The following is a 23,713-nucleotide window of genomic DNA, read 5'->3' as shown; positions in this document are numbered from 1 at the left end:
GAAGGTGGTATGCCCTGGCAGTTTAACATCTGAACCAGGAGATGGGCAGACCAGGGTTCAAATCCTGGCTATCTGCTATGTGGCCTTGGGTAAATTATATAGTTATTTTGAGTCTCTTATATAAAGCAAAGGTGCCTGGTTGGCTAGGCTCAGTGGTTGAACCAGGAGGTCATGGTTCGATTCCCAGTCAGGGCACATGCCTGGGTTGTGGACTTGATCCCCAGTAGGGGGCGTGCAGGAGGCAGCCAATCGATGATTCTCTGCCATCACTGATATTTCTATCTCTCTCCCTCTCCTTTCCTCTCTGAAATCAATAAAAAAATATATATTTTTTTAAAAAGCAAAGGTAATAGTGCCTTCCTCACAGGATTGTTCTGAGGATTAAGTTAATCTCTTTAAAATACCAAGCCAAGAGCTCAGCGGATTATAAACACGCAGCCAGTGGTATCTGTTTCTGGTTTTCACATAATCCGAATGTGGGCATCTGCTTTGGAAAAGCTGTCCGTGTTCAGGAATGCCTTTGGTAATTCCACATTTGTTTCTCTTCAGCAAAGCTCAGTCCAAACATTTCACCAGTAGCTTGACCACAAAATCACACGACTGTGATCTGCAAACACCAGGTACCTGGGAGTCTCTGAACATCTGTAAGAAAGTGGCAGGACAGGAGGAATCGGACCCAGGCTCGAGACCAGCGCCGACCCTTAAAGAAGAGAAAACCCCAGTGAGTTTTTCCTATCTGCAAACGTGCAGAATTTCATCCCTGGGGAGACAAAGGTATTGGGACCACTGAGACAAATGACCTGGGCAGCACATTCTTAAACTGGCTTTTTTTTTTTGCGGGGGGAGGGGGGGGGAGTCTTCTTAACTTGAAGGTCCTGCTGTTCATTGCAGTTGGGGGATTTGGTTCACCTGTAAAGCACCTCTTCTTCATGGGACTGAAAGTGTGAAAAAAGAAGTCTAGGAATAAAATGTTGCATGTTAAGCTGTTTTCGGGGTTTATTTTCCCCTGTTTTATGTCTTCTAATCTGGGGTCTGCAGCTTTTGCTGGGAAGGGCCAGATAGTGCACACCGAGGGTGTGGGCCCGAGGGTCTTTGTCTCAGCTGAATGGGCACGGCGGTTCCAGAGAAACCTTATCTACCAGGCGGGCAGAGGGCCAGGGTCATCTGCAGGCTGCAGTCTGCTGGCCCCTGACCCGTAACGCCGGCCCACTTGTGATCTACGTTTTGTTCTCTTGAGTCTCCCCTTTTAGTTGAGGACAAATATCAGTGCCTCTTTGGTTTCCTAGGTTTTGCCCACGATTGTGGGGACAGCTGTTTCCTCAACACAGCAGAGTTTTATACTCAGAACTGGCAGGGGTTCTCTTCTGCTTCAGGTGTTTAAAAAGCTCAAACATAATTTGCTGCTTGGAGGATCGTGTGGAAGAACAATGATACTATATTGTCAAGTACCTCCTGCTGCTAGGAATTTCATGACACTGAGAATTAGTGGGGGATTGGCACGTTGGCTTCTGCTCGGGTCCTCGGCTCCACCACACGGGTTGCGTATCTCACCCTCTCTGAGGCCATGGGAAAGGGGTTCAGTTATCTGTCTTGCCTACTTCACAGGCTCAGCCCACGGCAAGCACCTGCTGAGTGTCTCCTCTAATTCTCAGCGCAGTTATGACCCGGGGGGATCTGTGTTTGTCCATTATACAGGCGAGGGAGCTGTGGTCAGGTGTGCTTACGCCATCTGCCCAAGGCCTTCTAGTTGATAAAACACTGAACCAGGATTCAAAACTAGGTCTGCAAGAGCCCTACCTAGGTCACTCTGTAACTATTGTCCTCGGTCACCTTATTCATCTGAGGAATGTGAAGACACTTTACAAAGGGCTGTACATAGGAGGCTCCAAATATTTAGGGCCAGAAAATTCTAAAATTTGGCTTACGCCCCAGGGTCAGCCCTGGGTACTTTCAGTGAGGCACCCAGGTTTTCCTAGGCCTGCTTTGCTCTCAACACCTTTAATACCAAACTGCCTCCGACAGCCAGCCCGCTTTCCAACACCCCGAAAGTGAGGAACAACAGCGACAAGAAAACACTTCAGTCCGGAGCATCAAGTATGCACGCTTCTCCTTGAATTGCAATACTTGCCTAGAAAACAAATTTCACGAAGAAGACAAAAAGATTAAAATGCAAATTAAATATCCTGGTTACTCTTCTTTTCCTACGTCATACATATTAGAGGGAGAGTGGCACTCTCCCGTTCCTTAGGTGTTGGCCAAACTGTCCTATGGAGAGAGACTGGGGCAGGGGACCAGGAAATCTGTAGGTACAGGCCTATGGAAAAAGCCGGTAGAAGTTTTTTCTGTTCCTGCTTTTCATCTTTCTTTGCGTCAGAGAAAATGCTTCAAGGTCTTAGAAAAAAATATAGACAGTGAGAAGGTCGAAGATGGACTGGTTTACTCATTCATTTAAAAAGTGCCCACCCTGTGGGAGGCATTGAGATGACAACTTAGGGGTGAAAGCAGAGTCCCTGCCGCCCTGAGCTCTGGTGGAGCAAGCAGGGAGGGACTGCACGCAGCACATCATTTCCGATGGTACCTGCTCCAGGGAAAGGATGTGTTTCCCTGCGCCCATTACGCTAGAACGGGAGCTGTGCAGGGATAGCAGGGCGGCTTTGCAGGGGACAAGCAGCCGGAGATGGCGAGACAGGACGCCTGTGGCCGGCGGGTCCAGGGACGGGAAAGTGTGGCAGGGTCTGTGCAGCGGGGGGGGGGGGGGGGGGGGGGGGGGGGGACTTTGACTGGCGTGTAGATGGGAAGGAGGAGAGGTTATTATGATTGAGTGAGGGGGTGGGGTGGGCAAGGCCAGGCAGGATAGGGTCTTGGGGACAACTTAAGCGTTTTGACCCTTTTTTATCAAGAACAATTGGAAATTGTCAGTGATTGTGGAGCGAGGGCCTGACCTGATCAGATTTCTATTTTGAAGGGGATTTAGCTGTCACTCAGCCAGGTCCTGAGACGTGTAGGTTGGGAAGCAGATGCCACTGCAGGCAAAGATGAGTCTGATGAGGAGTTAATAGGAGCCAGAGAAGATGACAGGCTGTGCAGTGTGTGAGCAGACACCCTGCCCCCAGCCCCGGGAGGGAGCTGGGGTAAGAACTCGGGATATCCTTAGGGACCCCAGTGTGGACAGCCCTCCAAATGCAGCCAGTGCCTCCCCCACCCCCTCCTGCAAGAGCATTTGGGAGAGGACAGAACAGTTCTGGGTGTGGCTGGGAGAATGGCGGAGGTGCTAATTCAGAGATAAGCTCCTTTGTGATTCTCTGTTGTATGAAATTTGTAGGCTGGGAACTCATTCATTATTCAGTTGCCTGACTATCCTTGCCCTAAAGGGGACCTTGAATAAAACTGTATCTGCTCATTTGTAGGTTTTATTTCCAGAGAATTACTATTTTTACAGAAATGGCCTTCAGAGTGGACCACACTGAAAAACAGGAGATTAAAAAAAAATAGACCACAAACATCCAGGATGCAAAGCATTCAAAAAATAGTAAGACCTTGAAGATAGCAGATTTAAAATCCTTGAGCAAGATCCTTCCCCTTCATATCCTTTTTAACCAAATGGAGTTGGAGGTGAGCCTTTCTCACCCCTACCGTGTGCACACAGACACACACATTGCACAGGCAACACACACACACACACACACACACACACGCACTGCACACACTGCACACACTGCCACAAGGTCCTTACACCAGCTTTTAAGCCTGTCATTTCACTATAACAACTGATAACAAAATCTCGCCACTAAAATGTACATTTTGCTTGTAAACTTGACATTGAAACCATGGTGGTTTTCAAATATACTTGTGTTATTCTAATTCATAGCATTCTGTTCCCATTCGTAGGTAGCAGTGAAGGGGCAACCCATCAAATGATTTTCAGCCATAATGAGACACTTCCACTTAGCTTGCCCTTGAGACCACAGCTTAGCTTGCTGTCTACTCAGACACCGACAGTTCCCTAAAAGCAGGTTTGGGGTTTCTACCTTCATAAAGGAGAGACTCAGAAACCAGATACTAAGATCAGACCACTTCTCTGAAAGAAAAGAAAAGAATATGCTGAATTGTCTGTTTGGACCCTTATTCATCTCCAGGTGCTCTTGCATAGCAACCAAAGTTTGGGGGTTGATGTGACTTGCACTTTCTGTAAAGGATGAAAAGCAGTATTAGAGCCCAGACCCTTAGGTGATTTAATTAGAAGTGAGTATGGCCCTAGCCAGTTTGGCTCAGTGGATAGAGCGTCAGCCTGTGGACTGAAGGGTCCCGGGTTTGATTCTGGTCAAGGGCATATGTCCAGGTTTCGGGCTCAATCCCCAGTAGGGGGTGTGCAAGAGGCAACCAATCAATGATTCTCTCTCATCATTGATGTTTTTCTCTCTCTCCTCCTCCTCTTCCTTCCTCTCTGAAATAAATATTTTTTTTAAAAAAAGAAGTGCATATGAAACCACGGTGAGTAGGTAAGGTGGAGAAGCCTGCACCACCCCAGATAGATGCCCTTGTCTGGCCTGGAGGAACACCCTGGGGTAGGCTGGCTCTCATCTGTAGAGAGCCACACTGCCAATCCCTGAAAGGGAGTTGGGCTCACACTTAGAGTAAGGAAGCCCACTGTAAGCAGGATGAGAAATGTGTTCCTGAAATGCAAACTAGAATTTTGAGTTGAATATGAGAAAAAAGGAATAATCCCAAACCAGTAACTGTTTCCCGTTTGTATATTCCCTTCCACTATACATGCAGGAAGCACGCCAATATTATTTTTGTGAGAGATAAAGTATTGCCTATACCGGGTAAAAAGAGATGAGGAATTAATTGTGCTCATTTTGTTAATTCAAGAGGACAGCCATAACGAGAGAGTAACACAATTACCATGTAGTTCTGTGTATCTGTAATAGAATTTTGTGGTAGTTTGTAAGATAAAATTTTACACAAGATATATTTTTAAATCCTGGGCCTTAAAAGTCATTTAAACGGTTGTGTTTTTATAAACAGGATGCTGCATGAAAAGCTTAACATAAATTACAGAAGAGGAAAACATTTCTAGTCTTGAGAGTTGTACATTATGAAGTTGATGACACACTTCATTTTGTATGACTGCAAGTGACATTTGCAATAATTCACTTATCCAGCTCACTAGAGGTGGTGTTCTGGGAAAAACAGATGGATTCCTGAGTTAGGAGACATGGAGTCCTATTGACCACTAGGAGTCAGCCATTTGATCTCTAAAAAAAATGGAGGTTACGGTGGCTACGTATCACTGGTTTGAATGTAAGAATGAAATGAAATAATATACATAAAATTGTTATGTAAAGTATTATGTCTGATATATTTTTTCTATCATTATTTATAGTTAGGTTCCTATTTTCCATTGTTTCAAAACTTCCAAAATCAATCATGCGTTTAAGTCTCCTTGTCTATTCTCTTAACAGTCCTTTATTAATACTAATACTTTATATCTAATAATTACTCTCTTTCCCTTGCTCGTCTTCTTTTTCATGGATCATACATCAGGCATCTCCCTGGTGAGAATGTAAGAGCAGCCTTTGAAACTCTCCTCTATCTGAAAGGCTTTGCCTGAACAGCCCTTATCAGTTCTGCATTATTGCATTTTCTGGGGATGTACTGCCCAGTTCTGCAGTGGGCACATTGCTTTGAGGGGCTGCAGGGGGAAGGTGTGATGAAAGTGGATGGCTGTTCATCTAATGTGGCCATTCTGTGCTTTAATCTGCTCAAAATAAGCTCAAATAGTGTATTATTTAAAGGTGTGCCATCAGAGTACACATCGTATTAGAATCTGCTGTACTTTTAAGTCAGGCGACCCAGTAGTCTCTGTGCAGAGATTTTGCTAGAGAAACAGGGAGAAGACTCCCTAGGGTCTCTGTTGTCCTAACTCGTGTTTCAGCAAAAGCATCCCACAGGGACTGTGTGCTGTGTTTTCAGCAGTAGAACCGATTGTCGCGTTTGTCATCGTGTTGGTCTAGTTGGCCTTAGGAAAATACCTCCCCTCTGTCTCTATTATTATTCTTTGTAACTATCAAAGCGCAGTTCCATTATTCTGACTCTCCCATTATTTTATAAAGAAAAAAAGCTAACTTCCGGTATGTTCAAAGGCTGAATATTATAGTCATCACTGGGAATTTCCTCTTTCATTTACGATGGCAGGGAATAGAATGATCTGATTGGTCCAGTGACCTGGTTAGCAGAATGGGTGAGCGATAAGCCATCGATTTTCAGGTAAACTTGAATTCAGTCTATCTTGATTAGTATTAAAACTAGACTGGGATTTCTTTTCGTGATTGAGAAAGTGCTTCACGAATCTATAATGTGTTCACCCATTCAACAAATATTTACTGAGGCTTTACTAACTGCCAGTCCCTGCTGTGTTTGCGGAGACTTGAGATGTCAGTGAATGAAGCCAACAAGGTCTTTGCCCGGGAGGTTATTAAGGAACCATCAGCCTATTAAGGAACACCATGGATTTAAGAGGTTTTTAAGGACAGAGTGAGTAAATACTTAACCTAGTCATTTGTTGGCAAAAGTAAACTCTTGATTTTACTTTTTCATCTTCACAGTAAAAACTGAGTGTTAATAATGTTCTATTTATGGGAACTTTCTGGTTTACTTGGGGTTAAAGGTGCTTGGCATTGGTCTGATTGCATAGCCGTACTTTTAAATAAACATTAACTTAGTGACCAGAATGAACTATTTTTTCAAACCAGTTTTAAAAGTGTAATTAGAATAAATCCTCATACTGCACAGAGTTTCTTAGGGAATATAATTTATAACTATTTAGTATTGATGTTGCCAGCTATCAATGTTGCTAGCAGCATCTTTTGATAACCCAACTGTTTATGTCAATTCGATTTGCCATACTTCTAAGTTTAAGGTAATTTTATATATATATACATATTTATATATATATATATATATATATATATGTACATATACATACACACACACACATATACATACACACATATACATACACACACACACACACACACACACACACACCCATCCTTTGGCCAGTATGGATGGGCTCTACTCCCAGATTTAGTTGGGTCTGCACTGATTAGAGGGGCCATGTTCTGACTCGGTGTCTGGAGGATATCCACTGGCCCCTGATGACATTGGCTTTCAAGTTTTCTCTTTATTTTTTGGAGTTTTTGCACAAATATTATGTGGAAGTTTTTAATTTATTATTAAATTAATTGGTTAATAACATTATATAAATTTCAGGTGTACAACTTTATCATATGACATCTGTGTGTGCTCTACTGTGTGCTCACCATCCTAAGTTTAATCTCCTTCCATCACCATATATTTGATCCCCTTTCCCTTCCTCATCCTCTCTCTTCCCCTCTGGTAGCCACCATCCTGTTGTCTGTATCTATGAGTTTGGTTTTTTGTTTATTGTTTTGTTTTATATCCCACATGTGAATGAATCATACATTTCCTGTCCTTTTCCATCTGGCTTATTTCACTTAGCGTAATTTTCACGATCCATCCATGTTGTCACAGGTGGCAATATTTCATTTTTTTATGCCTGAGTAGTATTCTAATATATATATCACATCGTCTTTATCTAATCATCCATCGAAGGACACTTAGGTTACTTCCATGTCTTGGCTATTGCAAATAATGCCCATGTTCATTGCAGCAATATATCTTTAAATAAAGCAAATATGAAGCAGATAAGATTGCTTTAACTCTGCCCATAGAGTTTCAGCAGTTGCAGAAGTCTCTGTAATGTGGCAGATGGGAGGTGACTGCAGTGGCCTGCATGCATGAAGGCAGACATATGTTCTCTGGGACACCCTGCCGAAGGAGCAAGCTGTAGACATGAGGAGGACATGGGGTTCAGTCTCTGCTTTTCTACCTATTATGTCACTCTGCCTTTTTGGTAAAGGGAAAATATATGTTTGACACCTTTATGGGGTTGATATGAAGGTCCAATGACGTATTGGGCTTGAAAGTACTTTGTAAGCAAAAATGATATAGGTAGATGGGTAGTTTGCCTCCCTTTCTTGTGTTCTAAATAGGAACAACTGAAGAGCATGTTCCCTGGAATACAGCTTCCTGTGGAAGCTTCAGAGGCAGCATGGCACCTTCTCCAAGAAGCCTCTTCATCCCTCCTCTGGGGATGCTCAGAGAGGCCGCGGTACTCCTGAGGTTGTCTCCCTTCGGTATTGGTGTCATAAATGATCACTTGTGAGCCACTAGTCTGGCTGCTTTTTAATACAGGAAACCTCTTTTCTATTACATGATTTTCAGCCTATTTCATTGTACTTGGCGTATTGCAGGGATTTGTAACACATGTAAGTGTACCTGAATGAACCTGCTCTACACAAGTCCTGATTAAGTTCATCATATTATTTGAACACTTTAAAATAATGGCAGTTCTTCTTTCACCTTGAAAATTAGTATTTTTATAAATGGGGTTCTTAGCATGTGTGAATAGTTTCAGAATTTACAATATGTTTTAGTCATATGGATGCCCTTGAATAGAAATATCGATCTCTGGTCTGGTTGTTAAACTAATCAATTATTTAGGCTAAAACTCTTCTACCCAAGAACCAGCTTTGGTAACGAAAACCAAAACCTAAAACTTCAAAGAAAGGATGCCAACTCTGACTGCCACCAGTAGATGGTGCTGACGGTCACGGTGGTCCCCTTAGTCCCTGGCACCATAACACCACATCCTTTCCATTGTCTGGTTCATGTGTCTGTGCTTACTTTTGAGTTATTTTAAGAATATTCATAGCCCATCACACCTGATAGGTGTAAAAGCAAAGAGTATATTGGAAGTGCTAGTAAGAAAAGGAATATGAAACAAAAGAGAAAACTAAGATAATAAGGAAAAAGCAAGTAGTAAGAAAACAGTGTTGAAGGGATAATTCCAAGGGACAAAGAATAACTCATACAATAGGTTTAAAGTGTTGTACCCATGCCGATGGCTGTAACTGCCAAGTGATGGGGAAGAACTGAAATAGACAACCCTTTGGAAAAATGGGTTAGAAGAGCAGTGCCAGATGCCTAATAGCCTGATGCTAATTCAGGAAACAACTCACAGTTTGCTCAGCCACGGAAAGGCTGAGCCTGGTGGAGGTGCGGCTGACCAAACCTTGGTCCCAAGTTCTACTAGCTGCACAGGCCCAAATCCTTCTGAACCAAACGATGGAGAGGCTCTGAATGCAGCTAGTGTGGTCAGGGCATTATTACGGTTCTTGAGGAAGATTTTCAACATAAAGGAAACTGATCCTTTTTGCAAAATGGCGATGTCCCACAAGCCCTATGTCATTGAGGAAAGGGAGGGTGAGCCTGTTTCTAAAGCTCACATTCCTTATAATGGAGACGTATCCAGGGACTGCAAGAATGAGCCCTCCAAAGCTATCCTGGACTTGTGAACAGACGGACTTACACAAAACCTGGCAGAACAGTTCTAACCTGTTCACAAATAGAGGAACTGGATACTGTACTCTTCTGTTTTAGATACAGAGCAGCTATGTACTTTTTATAATATTAAAATAATAAAAAGTGAGACAGCATGTAAGTAGCCATTGTGAAACCTATAGGATTCATTACTTTGCCAACTAATAAGCATAAGAAATCTCTAACCTGCAACTTATTTTCCTGTCATAGTGGGAAAATGTTGACATAGTGGAAAAAGCATAAACTCTGGCACCAGCCAGCGGTGTGAGCTTAGTCAGCTACTCAGCTCCTCTGAGATTCACTTTCGTCATCTGAAGATTGGGCATGATGCTGCCCATCTGTCAGAGATGTTGCCAGAAGTAAAAGTAATACTACGTCACTAATACGGTGCCTGGTCATAGCAGGCCTCCAGTGACCAGTAGCCACTAGTGGAATAGCACTGCCCATGATTCATAAAATCTCTCAGCCGAGAGCTTGACAAGTGTGCCACCAGCAGTTGTACCAGCTTTACCAGCTAATACAGACTAAACTTGTCTCACAAATCGACCAGAAAGGCAATGGTTAAAACCCAATAGAATGACTCTTTCTCCCTTAAAACATCCAGGATGGGGTTCTGGTTCAGAAGGGCTCATCACCCAGGGATTCAGGCTTTTGGTGGCTCTGCTTGTCGTTAGTACTAGTGTGACTGCCATCTCGATTCCAGCCCAAAGGAAGGGGGAGGGGCCTGGGTGCGTGTGTGAAGGAGGACCCAGGACCCCAACTGAAGTGGAAAATACCAGTTACGACCTTCACTGTATCGGAGATACCTTACTCACATGGGCGCCCGGGCTGGCTGCCTGTGCCTGAGCACACATGCCAGCTACTGCGAAAAAAGGGGCGAAACTGAGGTAGCCGTAAGGTGTATTACATAGCATAAGTACCTAAAGTACGCTCTGTGCTCCATGCTGCTTCTTGGTACCAACCTTTTGCTGACAATATGCAATTTCTGATCTATCCCGAAATTTAGCCATGAGTCCTCAGGCACAAGGCACAATGTCATGGTAATATGGAGTGTGGGTGGCTATATTGGGCTCTACAGTCCCATCTTGGACTTGACCCAGACTTTGCACTCAAGCCAGGGACTGGGTGACAGGGGCCTGTGTACCTGACCTGGTTTTAAGAGGCACCTGGTGCCAGATGCCAGCTTAGTCACAATGCCAGAGAGGTTGGCACGTGGCTGGTAGGAATAACATCAGGGAATCCAGACAGTGGATCTGGGAGCCCTACTAGCAGGAATTGCCTCTTGGGAAAGCCATCTAGATTAGCAGAAACCCAGATACCGGGCTGGGTAACAGGGTCAGGAGAAAGGGAGGGAGGAATGTGATAAGGCAGGGAAAGTGGGCAGGATGCCCAGGCACCAGACTGGTATTCCAGGCATGCCTCCAGTCTTAGATAGGGAGCAAGGCATATGCAGTTAAATGGCAGAGACTAAGCATTTCCCTCGTCTGACCTAAAGCAGGGCATGGGTAGAGCAGGGATTAAGGGAGGAAAAAGAGAGTTTAGATTAAAAAGTAATGTTGAGCCAGGCCAGCATGGCTCAGTGGTTGAGCATCAACCTATGAACCAGGAGGTCACAGTTTGATTCCCAGTCAGGGCACAGGTTGTGGGCTCGATTCCCTAGTGTGGGGCGTGCAGGAGGCAGCCGATCAATGATTCTCATCATTGGTGTTTCTATCTCTCTTTTCCTCTCTGAAATCAATAAAAAAATATATACTAGTGGCCTGGTGCATGAATTCATGCACATTGAAAGGAAATTAATTAGAAGAAATATTTTAATATTGCTATTCACCTTTTCTCTATAATAGAAGTGTCAACCAAATTCATGATCAACAATGACAGATCAAAATACACGGGTGTGACTGGCACCATCAAGAGCTTTATATGTATCATGCATGTGCAAGTCAACTTAGCCTTTTATTTATATAGATAGATAGATAGATAGATATAGATATATAGAATAAACTTGCTTAATTAGACTTGCTTTCTGATTTAGCTAAACTTTTCCCAGCCCACTGAAGCACCGCAACTTCTCTTTCAGGTAATTGTCAGCAACACAGCAGTAAATGTCAACACAAAGCAGATTATTAATGTAGATCACGCAGGGAGAACAAAGGGTAAAATATTTAACTGCAGCAGTGTTTGACTATATTCTGCGCAGTGACAAAACCTGAAGTCATTTTCAAGGTCCACCATTTCTTACTTCTTTTCAGTTGGGTCAAGTTTCTAAGCTTTCTAAATCTCCATTTTCTGGCTAATGCAAAGAAAATAGGATTCCACCGAATCTCCTATCTACTTACTCCAGGACTTCTGTGAGAATCAAATGAGATGAGGCACGGGAAAATGCTTCACACACATTTGGTTACAGTGTAAAATGTTTCCGCCTAGTTATAAAGCAAGTCAGGTTCCTGGGCTAAAGAAACTCCAAGGGGGCTAGATGCCAGGGAGAGGAAGCTGGGCATTGCTACATGTTGTCATTACCTGGATGGAAACTTAGTTTATTAGTCTTTTATATATATATAAATATTTTTAAAAAGCAGTAATGTTGACATCTAGAAGTCATCCCAGGGACCCCAGTGCCCACTGGGAGCAAGCCATGCAAACCTGCTTGTCATGAGCAAACCACCAGCACCTGGCTCTGGGTAACAATTGACTGCTAAGCCCCACTGAGCTGGGGGCTGAGGCTGCACGTCCCCACTGCCTCCGTCCGAATCGGCTCAGGAACTCAGGTGTTGGTGGGAATCTGGTGGGTCCAGCTGTGAGGGTGGGGGCGGCATTAGGGCACCCTAATGGGAAGGAGGGAAACATTAACAGATTCTTTTCTGAAACTGCATTGCAGCTCTAAACGGTATAAAAATATGTTTCATTTAATTTTTAGTCACCTTCCAGTTCCTCAAGAAATATTCAACAAATGTTGGCAGATTCTATCAATCGTATGAAGGCATATGGATTTCACCAGGTAAAGGAATTTACGTTCCATCTTCAGGGGGCTAAATGCATCGCCATTTCACTAATGTTTCCCAAATTGCTATATTAGTCGCATGCAGGAATGAATTTAATGCAGGAATGAATAGGTGAAATCTGTCTTTAAAAGCGTGTGAGCCTAGCTATTCATCTTTGCTGTTTTATCTGGAGTTGAAGGTGTCTTGAGTGTCATGGAAAGAACAGATGCCAAGACAGAGCCGCCAGACTCCTGACGAAGGTCTAACACGAGGTGGTAGCCTGGGCTGCTGCAAACACTGTGGGAAGACTGACTTCAGCGAGAGATAAATGAGGCACACACTTGGCAGAAATAGTGACTTCAGACTAAGTTCCTTATGTGCTCATTGTTTCTATGAGCCTGTCCCTTTACGGCGACCAGCCTCTTGTACCACCTGTGCCCACTGTGCCAGAGGCCCTCCGGGCACTCAGAGCTCTCCCCCTCCGGCCAGACGTGATCCTCCCTGCAGGCCGGGCCCACTGCCTCATTGTGCTAGACTGGAACTGCATCACCCACTGCTCACAATCAATGAGCATAGGCTGGTGCTTGCAAACTGTGGTAGGATTTGACCCGCAGAGAGTCTGGAAAAGCAGGGTCAGATATGAGGCTGTACAGGGAAGGTTCCGAGTGACCACAGGCCTGAGATGGGGGCTGTGGTGGAGGCAGGCCCCTGGGCTGTGTTCCAGTGGACAGTGAGATCGATTCCCTGATTTCTCGGTAGGGACATACATGAAGTTGGATAATTCGCACAAACGAGACTTCAAGAAATCATGGTGAAGTTTTGGAGCTATAGTCCTCTAGGTATAATACGTACCTCTTTCCCAAACAGCAGCAATAGGGTATTATTCAGTAATGCTGCCTGGGGTACATTAAATCATTTTAAATGAGCACAGGTGAGAAAGACAAAGGCGCTGTGTCCATTCTCCATCATTTGTTGAGTTTCCCCCAAATGCTAGGCACTGTTAAGGGCATTGGAGACACAGTGAGCAAAACAGATGAAAGCCCTGCCTCGGGAAGCTTGTATTCCAGCAGGGGGATACAGACCATAAACATTTCTACGAAGTCAGCTGGACATCAGTGGTGTGGAGGAAAACAAGGCAGGATAAGGGAGCAGAGGAATGCTGGGAGGGTGGGAATTGGTTTCTTAGACACATGGCCAGAGAAAGCCACTCTGAGAAGGGGATGTTGGAGTAGAGACCTGAAGAAATGAAGGGAGGGAGCTATGTGGATGGGTGGGGGGAAAGTATGTTCCCAGCAGAGGGAACAGCAAGTATGAAGGCACAGAGGCTCACTTGACATGGTCAAGGAATGGCAGAGAGCTCAGTAAGTGAGAAGAGAGATAAGGGCTGAGAATCACAGAGACCCCTACTTATAAGGAATTTGGTGTCTGGGTAATATTTCAAGCCCTGATGATAGATGAGATCATCTGGAAAGTGAGTTTAGATGGAAAAGAGAAGTGGTCTGAGGTTGGAGGCCCATTGGTGTTTAGACCGCGCCTGAGGTTTCCTGTCTCTAAAATAAGGATGGTGGGCTGGAGCAGTGGCGCCCAAACACTCTTAGGTCTCAGACAGCCGGGCTCTCACAGTGCTCACATCTTCTCACGAGAATGCCCAGGACGTGTGCCATTTCATTCCTTCTCTCACTTAAGAAATTACATCAGAATTCAAGAGAATGACTGAGCAGGTCACGTACCAAGCTTCTCTGTGGAACAAAGGTTATAAAACAGAGCCTCCCTACTGCAGGGGTCCGGAGAGGGTCTTATGAGGAACTGGCCCGCAGGCCAGGACGAGAGGCCTTCTGAAGGAGATGCCTTAGTAGCTGGATCTGCCCCTCTCTGTCTCCACACCTCGGCCAGGAACCTGGCCCAGCGTCCAGCCTCAGCACGGCTGCCTCTGCACTCCCCACCTTCACCCTGACTCCCCCAGGCCTGGCTCACAGCCCCCATCCTGGGCCTTCACCCTGACTCCCCAGGCCTGGCTCACAGCCCCCTTCCTGGGCCTTCACCCTGACTCCCACAGGCCTGGCTCACAGCCCCCATCCTGGGCCTTCACCCTGACTCCCCCAGGCCTGGCTCACAGTCCCCGTCCTGGGCCTTCACCCTGACTCCCCCAGGCCTGCCTCACAGCCCCCGTCCTGGGCCTTCACCCTGACTCCCCCCCAGGCCTGCCTCACAGCCCCCATCCTGGGCCTTCACCCTGACTCCCCCAGGCCTGCCTCACAGCCCCCATCCTGGGCCTTCACCCTGACTCCCCAGGCCTGGCTCACAGCCCCCGTCCTGGGCCTTCACCCTGACTCCCCCATGCCTGCCTCACAGCCCCCGTCCTGTGCCTTCACCCTGACTCTCCCAGGCCTGGCTCACAGCCCCCATCCTGGGCCTTCACCCTGACTCCCCCAGGCCTGGCTCACAGCCCCCATCCTGGGCCTTCACCCTGACTCCCCCATGCCTGGCTCACAGCTCCCATCCTGGGCCTTCACCCTGACTCCCCAGGCCTGGCTCACAGCCCCCATCCTGGGCCTTCACCCTGACTCCCCCATGCCTGGCTCACAGCTCCCATCCTGGGCCTTCACCCTGACTCCCCCAGGCCTGGCTCACAGCTCCCATCCTGGGCCTTCACCCTGACTCTCCCATGCCTGGCTCACAGCTCCCATCCTGGGCCTTCACCCTGACTCCCCAGGCCTGGCTCACAGCCCCCATCCGGGGCCTACATGCTCCCAATAAAATACTTCTAAAGAGGAAATGATAGTTGTCTAAATAGAGGAAGTAAAGATCAACCTGTAAAGATTTGCTAAAAGTTTTCTGAAGGAATTCTTAGAGACCCTCCGGACAAGTTGTTAAGTTTTCTGACTGCTTTGAGTAAGTACAGTGGTCAGGGCCAGATCTCATCTGCCATCACTCTGTAAAACTCATTAATTTTGTCTCCTTTCCCACGGTGCCCATACACAATTACTCTGTAGACTAAAAAGGAGTATGATTTACTAAATATAGCACGCTCAAACATTTTAGTATCATCTGCATTATTAACTTAATATTACCCTTAGGTAGACTCCTTTGGTAAATTTCTTGTTTCTTCTAAGCAATAATATTTATGATGTCATAGTCTAATGTTATAACTACATTTTTTCTAGCAATTTTAAATGATTTATTTATTTTTAAAATATATTTTTATTGATTTCAGATAGGAAGGAAGAGGGAGAGAAAGAAACAATAATGAGCGAGAATCATTGATGGGCTGCCTCCTGCATGCCCCCTACTGGGGATTGAACCCACAACCCGGTCATGAACCCTTGACAGGAATCAAACCTGGGACCCTTCAGTTCCAGGCTGATGCTCTACCCACTGAGCCAAACTGGCTAGGGCTAATTTTAAATAATTCAAAAATATACATGTGGAGCCCTAGCCAGTTTGACTCAGTGGATAGAGCGTCGGCCTGGGGACTGAAGGGCCCCAAGTTCGATTCTGGTTAAGGACACATGCCCAGGTTGTGGGCTCGATCCCCAGTAAGGGGCCTGCAGGAGGCAGCCAATCAATGATTATCTCTCATCATTGATGTTTCTCTCTCTCTCTCTCCCTTTCTCTCAGTCTCTCTCTCCTCCTTCCTCTCTGAAATCAATAAAAATATATTAAAAAGTAAATACAATTTTTAAAAATAAAAACATACATGTGGAATACAAAGCTCCACTTTTTAAAAATTTTACTTTTCAATTACAGTTTACATTCAATATTACATTGGTTTAGTTTGAGGTGAACAGCATAAGAGTTAGACAATCATAGATTTTACAAAGTGTTCCCCTGATATTTCAAGTACCTACTTGGCACCACAGATAGTAATTACAATATTATTCACTATAAAGCTCCACTTTATGTTTCAGGGTATGTTTTCTTTTTTCTTTTTAAGCTTAGACATTGCTAGCAGCACTTTATTTGTGTTGCAGGCTTGTAAACAGCTTCAGTAAGGGGATCTCAAAGTTATGCAGTCATTTTTAAATACCAAAAACTGTTCTCTGGCTTTTATAATATTGGTAAATCAAGGGAACTTAGCTCAAGGCAGGAAAAGAGTATAAGAAAAAAATGAAAACAGTAAATAAACAAAAGTTTAGTTATATTTGAGGTGAAGTACAATTTATGAATTATCAACTTTTACATCAACTGTGATTTATGACTTCTCACAATAATTAAAAACAGGTTTCACAACATCAAGGTTTCGGTTTTAATTCTAGTGAAATAATTTCATAGCAAGAAAGCCTCTACCTTTCTATAGGAAAACACAGAGGGAAAACACCGCTGTCATTTTTGCGATGGAGAATGAAACCACCTCCCCATCCCTCTCAGTTCGTTTCCTTCCTTAGCGAACCATGGCTTTCCTTTAGTTCGCCAAGTTGTAAATGCAGTTTTCTTAGGAGTCCTCAGAGGCTGGATCCGAATGAACACAGTACAGTTTAGGCCTCAGTGATTTGATGTGTTAGTCTCTCTTTAGTTAAAAACTAATTCCCTTGAATGTTCCTAATGCTACAGACCTGTACACTTAAAAGTGGTTAAGATGGTAAACTTAATGTTACATATATTTTACCACAAAAAAACCCGAATTCCTTTTTAAGGGAAGACTTGTGTTTCTTTCCTATATTTTCCATGTTTCTTATTTTATATTTCCCATTCTCAAAGAGGATGTTTTTTAAAAAATATCTGACTCATTTTTTTAGAACAAAAAAAATCCCCTTTGAGTCACCTAAACCATGTGCAAGCACCATGTTTTCAGACACAACGTTCGAGGGCCCGTGGAGAACAGCTGAGATGGCTGTAGGAAGGTGCCATTATTCTGTGGAGCCATCAGCAATCGTAATGTTTAACCTGCGGCCATAAAATGCTATTTACACTCTACTTCAGGGGACTCCATTTAAAGCAGATAAGTGCTATGTCTCAGAAAAAGGAATATTTATGGAATTCTTACTATCCATTACACACTGTGCTAGGCACTTTTAAAAAAATTATTTAACCCTCACTAAAACCCTATGAAATATTCTGAATTTTCTAATTTGTCTCTGGGGAAACCAGCCCGAGAGAGGTTTGGTACCCAGCAGTGGAGAAGTGCAATCAGATGGCGGGAGCCGGCTCCAGGTGCGGCGGGCACCTGCTCTCCCCACAGTGCTCCATGGCCTCCTGGGGCCAGGGGCGTTAGATAGGAGTCAGGGGCCTAGAGCCCTCCCCTTAGAGGGAAACTGCCACACTCACTCACTAGTGCTTGTTTCTGGTTTTTTTAATCAGAAGAAAGAATCCACGAAGAAAACACAAGATGAAGAAATAAAACAAGTAGATGAAGAAAGAACCAAGCAGATTTATAAGAGCTGGAAGGAAGATTCGGAGTGGCAGGCATCTTGTGAGTACCCAGAGGCCTCTCGAAGCCGATTGGTTCACGAAATGAAATGACCAATCTGCAAAGCACTGAAAGAGGTCACTGAGAGACGCTTTAATATTGTTACTGAAAGGCTTACGAGCCATTGTCGAATGGCAGAAAGGTGCCCGATTCCTCTTTGGGCCATCAAAATGATGACCTGTCTACCTGATAGGATGCTATATAGCTATGAAAAGAAAATAAACAGGTTTCCAAAAAGCGTTTTATGACCTTGGAATATGTTTATATATTTTTAGCTTGGAGAAGAAAAAAGCATTATAGAATAGTATGCAAGATATCTCTATTTTCAGATGTCTAAGTATCTAAAGGAAAACAACTGGAAGGCTATTTAACGTGTTAACATTCGAGAGGTGGGCTCCAAGATTACTTATTTGAATTCTTCTTGTTGTTATTCTGTGATTTTCTAAATTTTCCACAGTGAATACATCTTAACTTTGTAATCAGAAGAGCACAGGAGAAACAGGCTGGATGTCTTAGCATCCTTCCCAAGCCTATGACTGACCCTGACACCTTTTTGAATTAGCACGGCCAGAGGTAACCCCCGCTCCCGGGAAGAAGTCAGAGCAGGTGAGGGCAGAGCAGAGGTGCAGAGGATGCCTGGCGAATTCAGGTTTGAAATGGGACTAGGGTTTCCACTGGACTCACACAGAAGCCTGAACTGCCAGAGCGGCCCTGTGGCAGCTGGAGGAAGAGGGTGGCAGTGTTTGCAAGATGCTGAGAATCCCGAATCGATCTTCAGTTCCATTACAAGGAACACCCTTCAAAGGACAATTTTTGTGAAATGAAAACATTTGCAAGAGCCAATCACTTGTGTGCGGTGAAATCCTATCCTAATGGAACATCTTGGGCATCTCTTTGAAGTCAAACATAACAGGATTTGACTACTGATGCCTGAAATGTAAATATACTCAAGAAAAATTATTGTTATATCCTGCATTACAGTCCTGTAATACTATGTTGCTAAACAAAAGCAAAGTAAAACAATAAACCCTCTATTTATGGAGCAATAGGGAGAGGCAGCCTTGGGGTGCTTTTATGTGTACCAACCCACTTTATGATGGTCTGTGGTCAGAATCACTTTACTTTATGGGCTGACAGGCTCAGCTCACTGTGGGCTCCGCCTGTGGCTGGTGGTGAACCGCCCTGCCCGACCACCCTCAGCACAGCCTGAGCCACTGACGACTTCCTGACAGCTTGATTTTTGCTCAGGACTCAGAGCATGTGTGACATCCCGAACTCTTATTTGTGTGAAGGGTTTATCGCCTCTTATTATTCAAAGACCCTCTGCCAACTGGAATCCTCACTCGGGCTGTGACTCATCACTTAGGCTTGCCACCTGCAGGAAATTCTCCAACCAAGGGTTCCACATTTCTGTCTTGTCCCTTCCTCCTCCTCTTCCTTCTCTTTCTCTCTCTCAGAAAGTCCCCGAACTCCCACATAAAGAGGAATTCTGCACTGAGCACCAGGCAGTGGTGAATGCGCAAGCCCCGACTGTCTGGATAATAGGCGGTGGTCGTGATTGCTCATTGTTATCCACACACGCCAGAATCTGCTCTCCAGCTGTGATGCTGATTCTTCTAACCTTCTCTGGGGGTTGGCGAGGGGCTTTCTCAGACCTTTTGTCTTTCTAGTGCGAAAATCCAAAGCAGCTGATGAGAAGAGACGCTCCTTGGCTAAGCAGGCACGGGAAGACTACAAGAGGTTATCCCAGAACGGAAGGAGCAGTGAGGGACTGCAGAGCCCCTCCAGTGTCCCTCTGAAACCAAAGAGGCCCCCCCTTCCGCCCAAGCCGAAATTCCTGAACCCAGCGGAATACCCTCCCAAGCCTTTCAGGTGAGAGGCCACGACGATGGCTTTAAGGATAAGGGTGGAAATGAGCTGAGTAACCCAGTTCAGCCTCTCCTCTCCTCTAAGCCTGTCTTCCTGAGATGCCTGGTCCAGCACTCCTCCCCTTCTTATCTCTAAAACATCCAGTTGTCATAACTAACATACCCAGTAACTTGGTGAAGAAGCACCTCGAATTCGCTAACTTCCTGTGCCACCAGCCATCCCCACCTGGTGGCAGCGAGTGAGCCAGTTTAGGGACAGGAGGAGACAACTACAGTTCCATCGATTGCCAATATCGCTCTTAGTAGCAAAAGAATATCAGAGTAGGGACCTAAGGGCTTGCTGACTTGCATGTTGTCGGTAGAGCCATTTTCATTGCTCAGGATTCAAGGTTTGGTGGTAATTCTCACTCTGGGGTACGTAGGTAGCCTCACATGTTAAGAATTTGGATGAACTCTTTGATACCCAACTTTTAAAAAATATATATTTCTTTACTGATTTCAGAGAGGAAGGGAGAAGGAGAGAGAGATAGAAACATCAATAATGAGAGAGAATCATTGATCGGCCGCCTCCTGCACATCCCCTACTGGGGTTCGAGCCTGCAACCCAGGCATGTGCCCTTGGCCGGAATTGAACCTGGGACCCTTCAGTCTGCAGGCTGATGCTCTATCCACTGATCCAAGCCGACTAGGGCTTGGATGAACTCTTTGATTGCTGACGATGGTACTTTTGCCTCCTGGGTTAGGCAAAAAATTCCTAAAGAAAAAGTGCCATCAAAATCACAGCAGAAACCAATTATAAAATTATTTTCTCCTGGTTACTGATACATGTTTGTTTTATATTCTAATATATAGAAAGATGACATGCAAAATAACCAGGAGAAACCAAATATTGACTGAGTGAAACAGGACTTTCTATAAAGCCTTGCTTTCGGAAATAAAAACTGAAAATGCTCCTCAGTTGTGAGGGTGGAAAAATAAAAAAACAAAGTTTCCCTTCGCTCGGAGTCAGTAGTTTTCGGCAAGGTTTTTCCCTGGTAAGGTATGACCTCAGGGGTAACATGAGGTGGGCCTTTTCCTATATAATTATTTCTGCTCCCTCAATGGGGAAGGGCCATTTTGGGACTAAATGACCATCTTCTACAAAGTGACAGTTTGGGGAACGACTTTTTTCTTATGGGCAACAAAGCCAGGAAGGTAATCAGGAAGCAGGTCTCCTGGCAGTTTTGTGACCAAGTTACACAGACGTGAGCTCCTGTGGGGCCCGGGCCAGCACCTGAGCTGGTCTGGGAGCATTGGCCACGGACCCCGGCGAGAGGCGAGTACCCGCCTCTGTTCTCCAGGCTTTACCCAGGCGGGAGAAAGACCTGTGCCCTCGCCCGCAATATTTTTAGAGCACTGTGTGTGTGATTGACAGCCACGAAGGTGGCCTTTACTGAGGGGCAATTCTTGTCTTAAGCTGTGCTCATTTAGCTCATTCTTTCCAACTTAAGACACTTGTATGGAACGCTTCCTGTACGGCAGCCAGCCTGGATGGTTTTAGGGCTGGCGCTTTAAACAGTGGTGACCGAGGTCACCTAGGAGCCAGCCCAGGAAATCACGGAGATCGGCTATCCTTGGAGTTTTCCCTTGATCTTCAAAGACTCCTCAAGGAAAATAAAACTAAATTGAAAGCTAGTAAGAAAATTTATGTATTTTCAAGTGACACAGTGTCTGCTTCCAGGAAAGTGAAATATTATAGGCTCTTTTCTCCTAAATGTTCTGTATGTTTGTAGATGCATATGTACATGCATGTATGTCCATCTGATATATATGTCACATGTAACTCATGGTAGCATATGTTACCATAAAAGTATAAAGAGCCATAACGTTAATTTACCATGAAAGGACATTCCAGTAGTTCGTCCAAACTAGTTGTTGTTTTTACATGGAAATCTGTTCGAATAGTGGGCTGTTGTGTGGCACTTGGAATATGTTGGCTACATTGCAATGGTACTTTTGTAATGGAACTTTAGTTCTGCTATTACCCAATTGATTTCCAAAGGCTTCGACTTTCTCTTCCCAATCTCAAAACACTCTTCTTCCTTTAACTTTGTATTTCTCAGGCTGTCTTTTAACAGGACTAAATCTCTTCAAAGTGTGTTTGAGGAGAAACCAAGTAGGGAAGGTGAGTGGATAGAGAAAGAAGAGAAAATCGAATAATGAAAATGTTAGGAAAGAAGCTTGTTTTATTGCATGTGCTTTATTGTGTTTGCAAGAGCGTGCTCTCTAGGAAAACAGTGCTGGGCTGCATTTTACTTTTTAATGTTTATTTTCTCAAGTTTTAATCAGGAGTTAATGGAGCTTCTAATTCATACTAAAAATAAATTAAAATCCATGTGTTAACACAGCAGTAGTGCATACCCAAGACTAGCCCTGTGGAGCTAGGAGGACACGAGACAGACTTATTTTCTGCTCTTGAGGAGTGTGGCACGGTGTGCAGGTGTCCAACCTCCCATTAGCTCAGCCCATGTGATTATATCTTTAAATGTCTATAATTCTCCTCTCTCTCTCTCTCTTTCTTTCCCCCCCTCCCTGGAGCAAAAGTTTACAGTTGTTCATTGGAAAATAATACAATTAATTAATAAATAAGAATATAAGAATATACTCTCTTTTGCATACTTACAACTGTAAACCTACTTTTGTCCCGCTCTGTATATACGTTTTTGAAGGCATTATTTTTCAAGTAGGTAAGTCTAACTTGATAAATGGTTCTATAAATAACAGAAATCAGGCAGTGACAAGGACAGCATCCAGCTCCGCCCAGGAGGACATCATCCGATGGTTTAAAGAGGAGCAGCTGCCCCTGCGAGCCGGCTACGAGAAGACCTCCGACACCATAGCCCCCTGGTTCCACGGTGAGTGCGGAAGGCCCTTCGGCGGCACCTCCTCTGAGGGTGGATAGAACTGCTGACCCGCCGGCAAGGCAAGAAGAGTACAGGCTTCCTTTTGTCTGGGCTGCCCAAGAAGTCTTTGAAGTTATCTTCTCAAGGCAGTTTTTCAAAAGTTTCTCAGTGAGCGACATTCTCATGACTATTTAGAAAAAGCAGGAAAGCAGTGGTGGTCGCTGCACGCACCGTAGGTTAATTCATCACCACAGATAAAACACCTCCAGGTGGGTGGAGAGAGCAGTGCCAGGGCTCTTGACTGTGATTCCCATCAAATGGCACCGCCTTCCGTCCACGGAGGGAGTCTGAGCTGGTCCTTGGGCATGGTGGGCAGGACATCGGTGGGGCACCAGGAAAGTCAGTGGTCCAATAACTAGTTGAGTGACCTTGAGCAAATTGTCTTCCTTCTCCGTAGCAAATCAGTTTATCTGAGCCTCATTTTCCTCTTCTGTTACATGAAGGAATTGTAATCTTTAACTTCAAAATTCTGTGCTTTTGATCTTTGTTTCCAGTCATACGTAGTGAAGGTTGCACAGTGGGTTCATTGGAACCTGAGCAGATATTGGCTAATAAACTATTTCTTTATTTGACCCTAGAAACTTGATTAATTCAAGTCCCTGTCTACACAGCTCACATTTCACTGACCTCTCAGTTTCTTGGACTTCAAAGAAAGGAAGTGTTGTTTTTGTTTCTTTTTGTTGTTGTTTCTCTTGGTTGTGTTTTGTTGTTGTTGTTTTTTGCCTCGTTTGGCCTCGTAAGTCCGTGGTTAAACTGGACCAAGTGGCTCTATCTACAATAAAAATACTTTAAACAAAAATAAAGTTCTCTCACAGAGCAAGTTTGTCCTGAAGGCAATCTTGGTTGGAATGATGTTAATGCCTCTCTCTTTTAAGTAGCATCATCTCACACATAAATATGTCTACAAACTAAGCTCCCAAATATATAACAGGCAAACTCTTCCAAAAAGAACACAATTGTTTGTGGTAGGCTTTCTGCTGAAGTGCTGCTTTTGCAGTTAGAACGTTACAGCAGAGCTGGCTGTAACCTGGAAAACACTTGTTCTTGGCG

At 44.6% G+C, this 23,713-nt stretch overlaps 1 protein-coding gene across 1 annotated transcript in view; it reads left to right on the top strand.

Annotated features, from left to right (window-relative positions):
• Nucleotides 1–23,713, top strand: part of SH2D4A (SH2 domain containing 4A) — a 47,668-nt gene that overhangs the window by 14,955 nt on the left and 9,000 nt on the right. Inside the window, exons 4-8 of the mRNA XM_081085043.1 lie at nucleotides 550–721; nucleotides 12,383–12,463; nucleotides 17,745–17,856; nucleotides 19,524–19,725; nucleotides 22,485–22,615. Coding sequence (XP_080941169.1) covers nucleotides 550–721; nucleotides 12,383–12,463; nucleotides 17,745–17,856; nucleotides 19,524–19,725; nucleotides 22,485–22,615 — 698 coding nt within the window. The remainder of the gene's footprint in view (nucleotides 1–549; nucleotides 722–12,382; nucleotides 12,464–17,744; nucleotides 17,857–19,523; nucleotides 19,726–22,484; nucleotides 22,616–23,713) is intronic.

The sequence above is a fragment of the Myotis nattereri genome (genome assembly GCF_964212035.1).
Source record: "Myotis nattereri genome assembly, chromosome: 2".
NCBI lineage: Eukaryota > Metazoa > Chordata > Mammalia > Chiroptera > Vespertilionidae > Myotis > Myotis nattereri.
The sequence above is the reverse complement of the archived record's forward strand: the minus strand, read 5'-3'. Positions and strand labels throughout refer to the sequence as shown.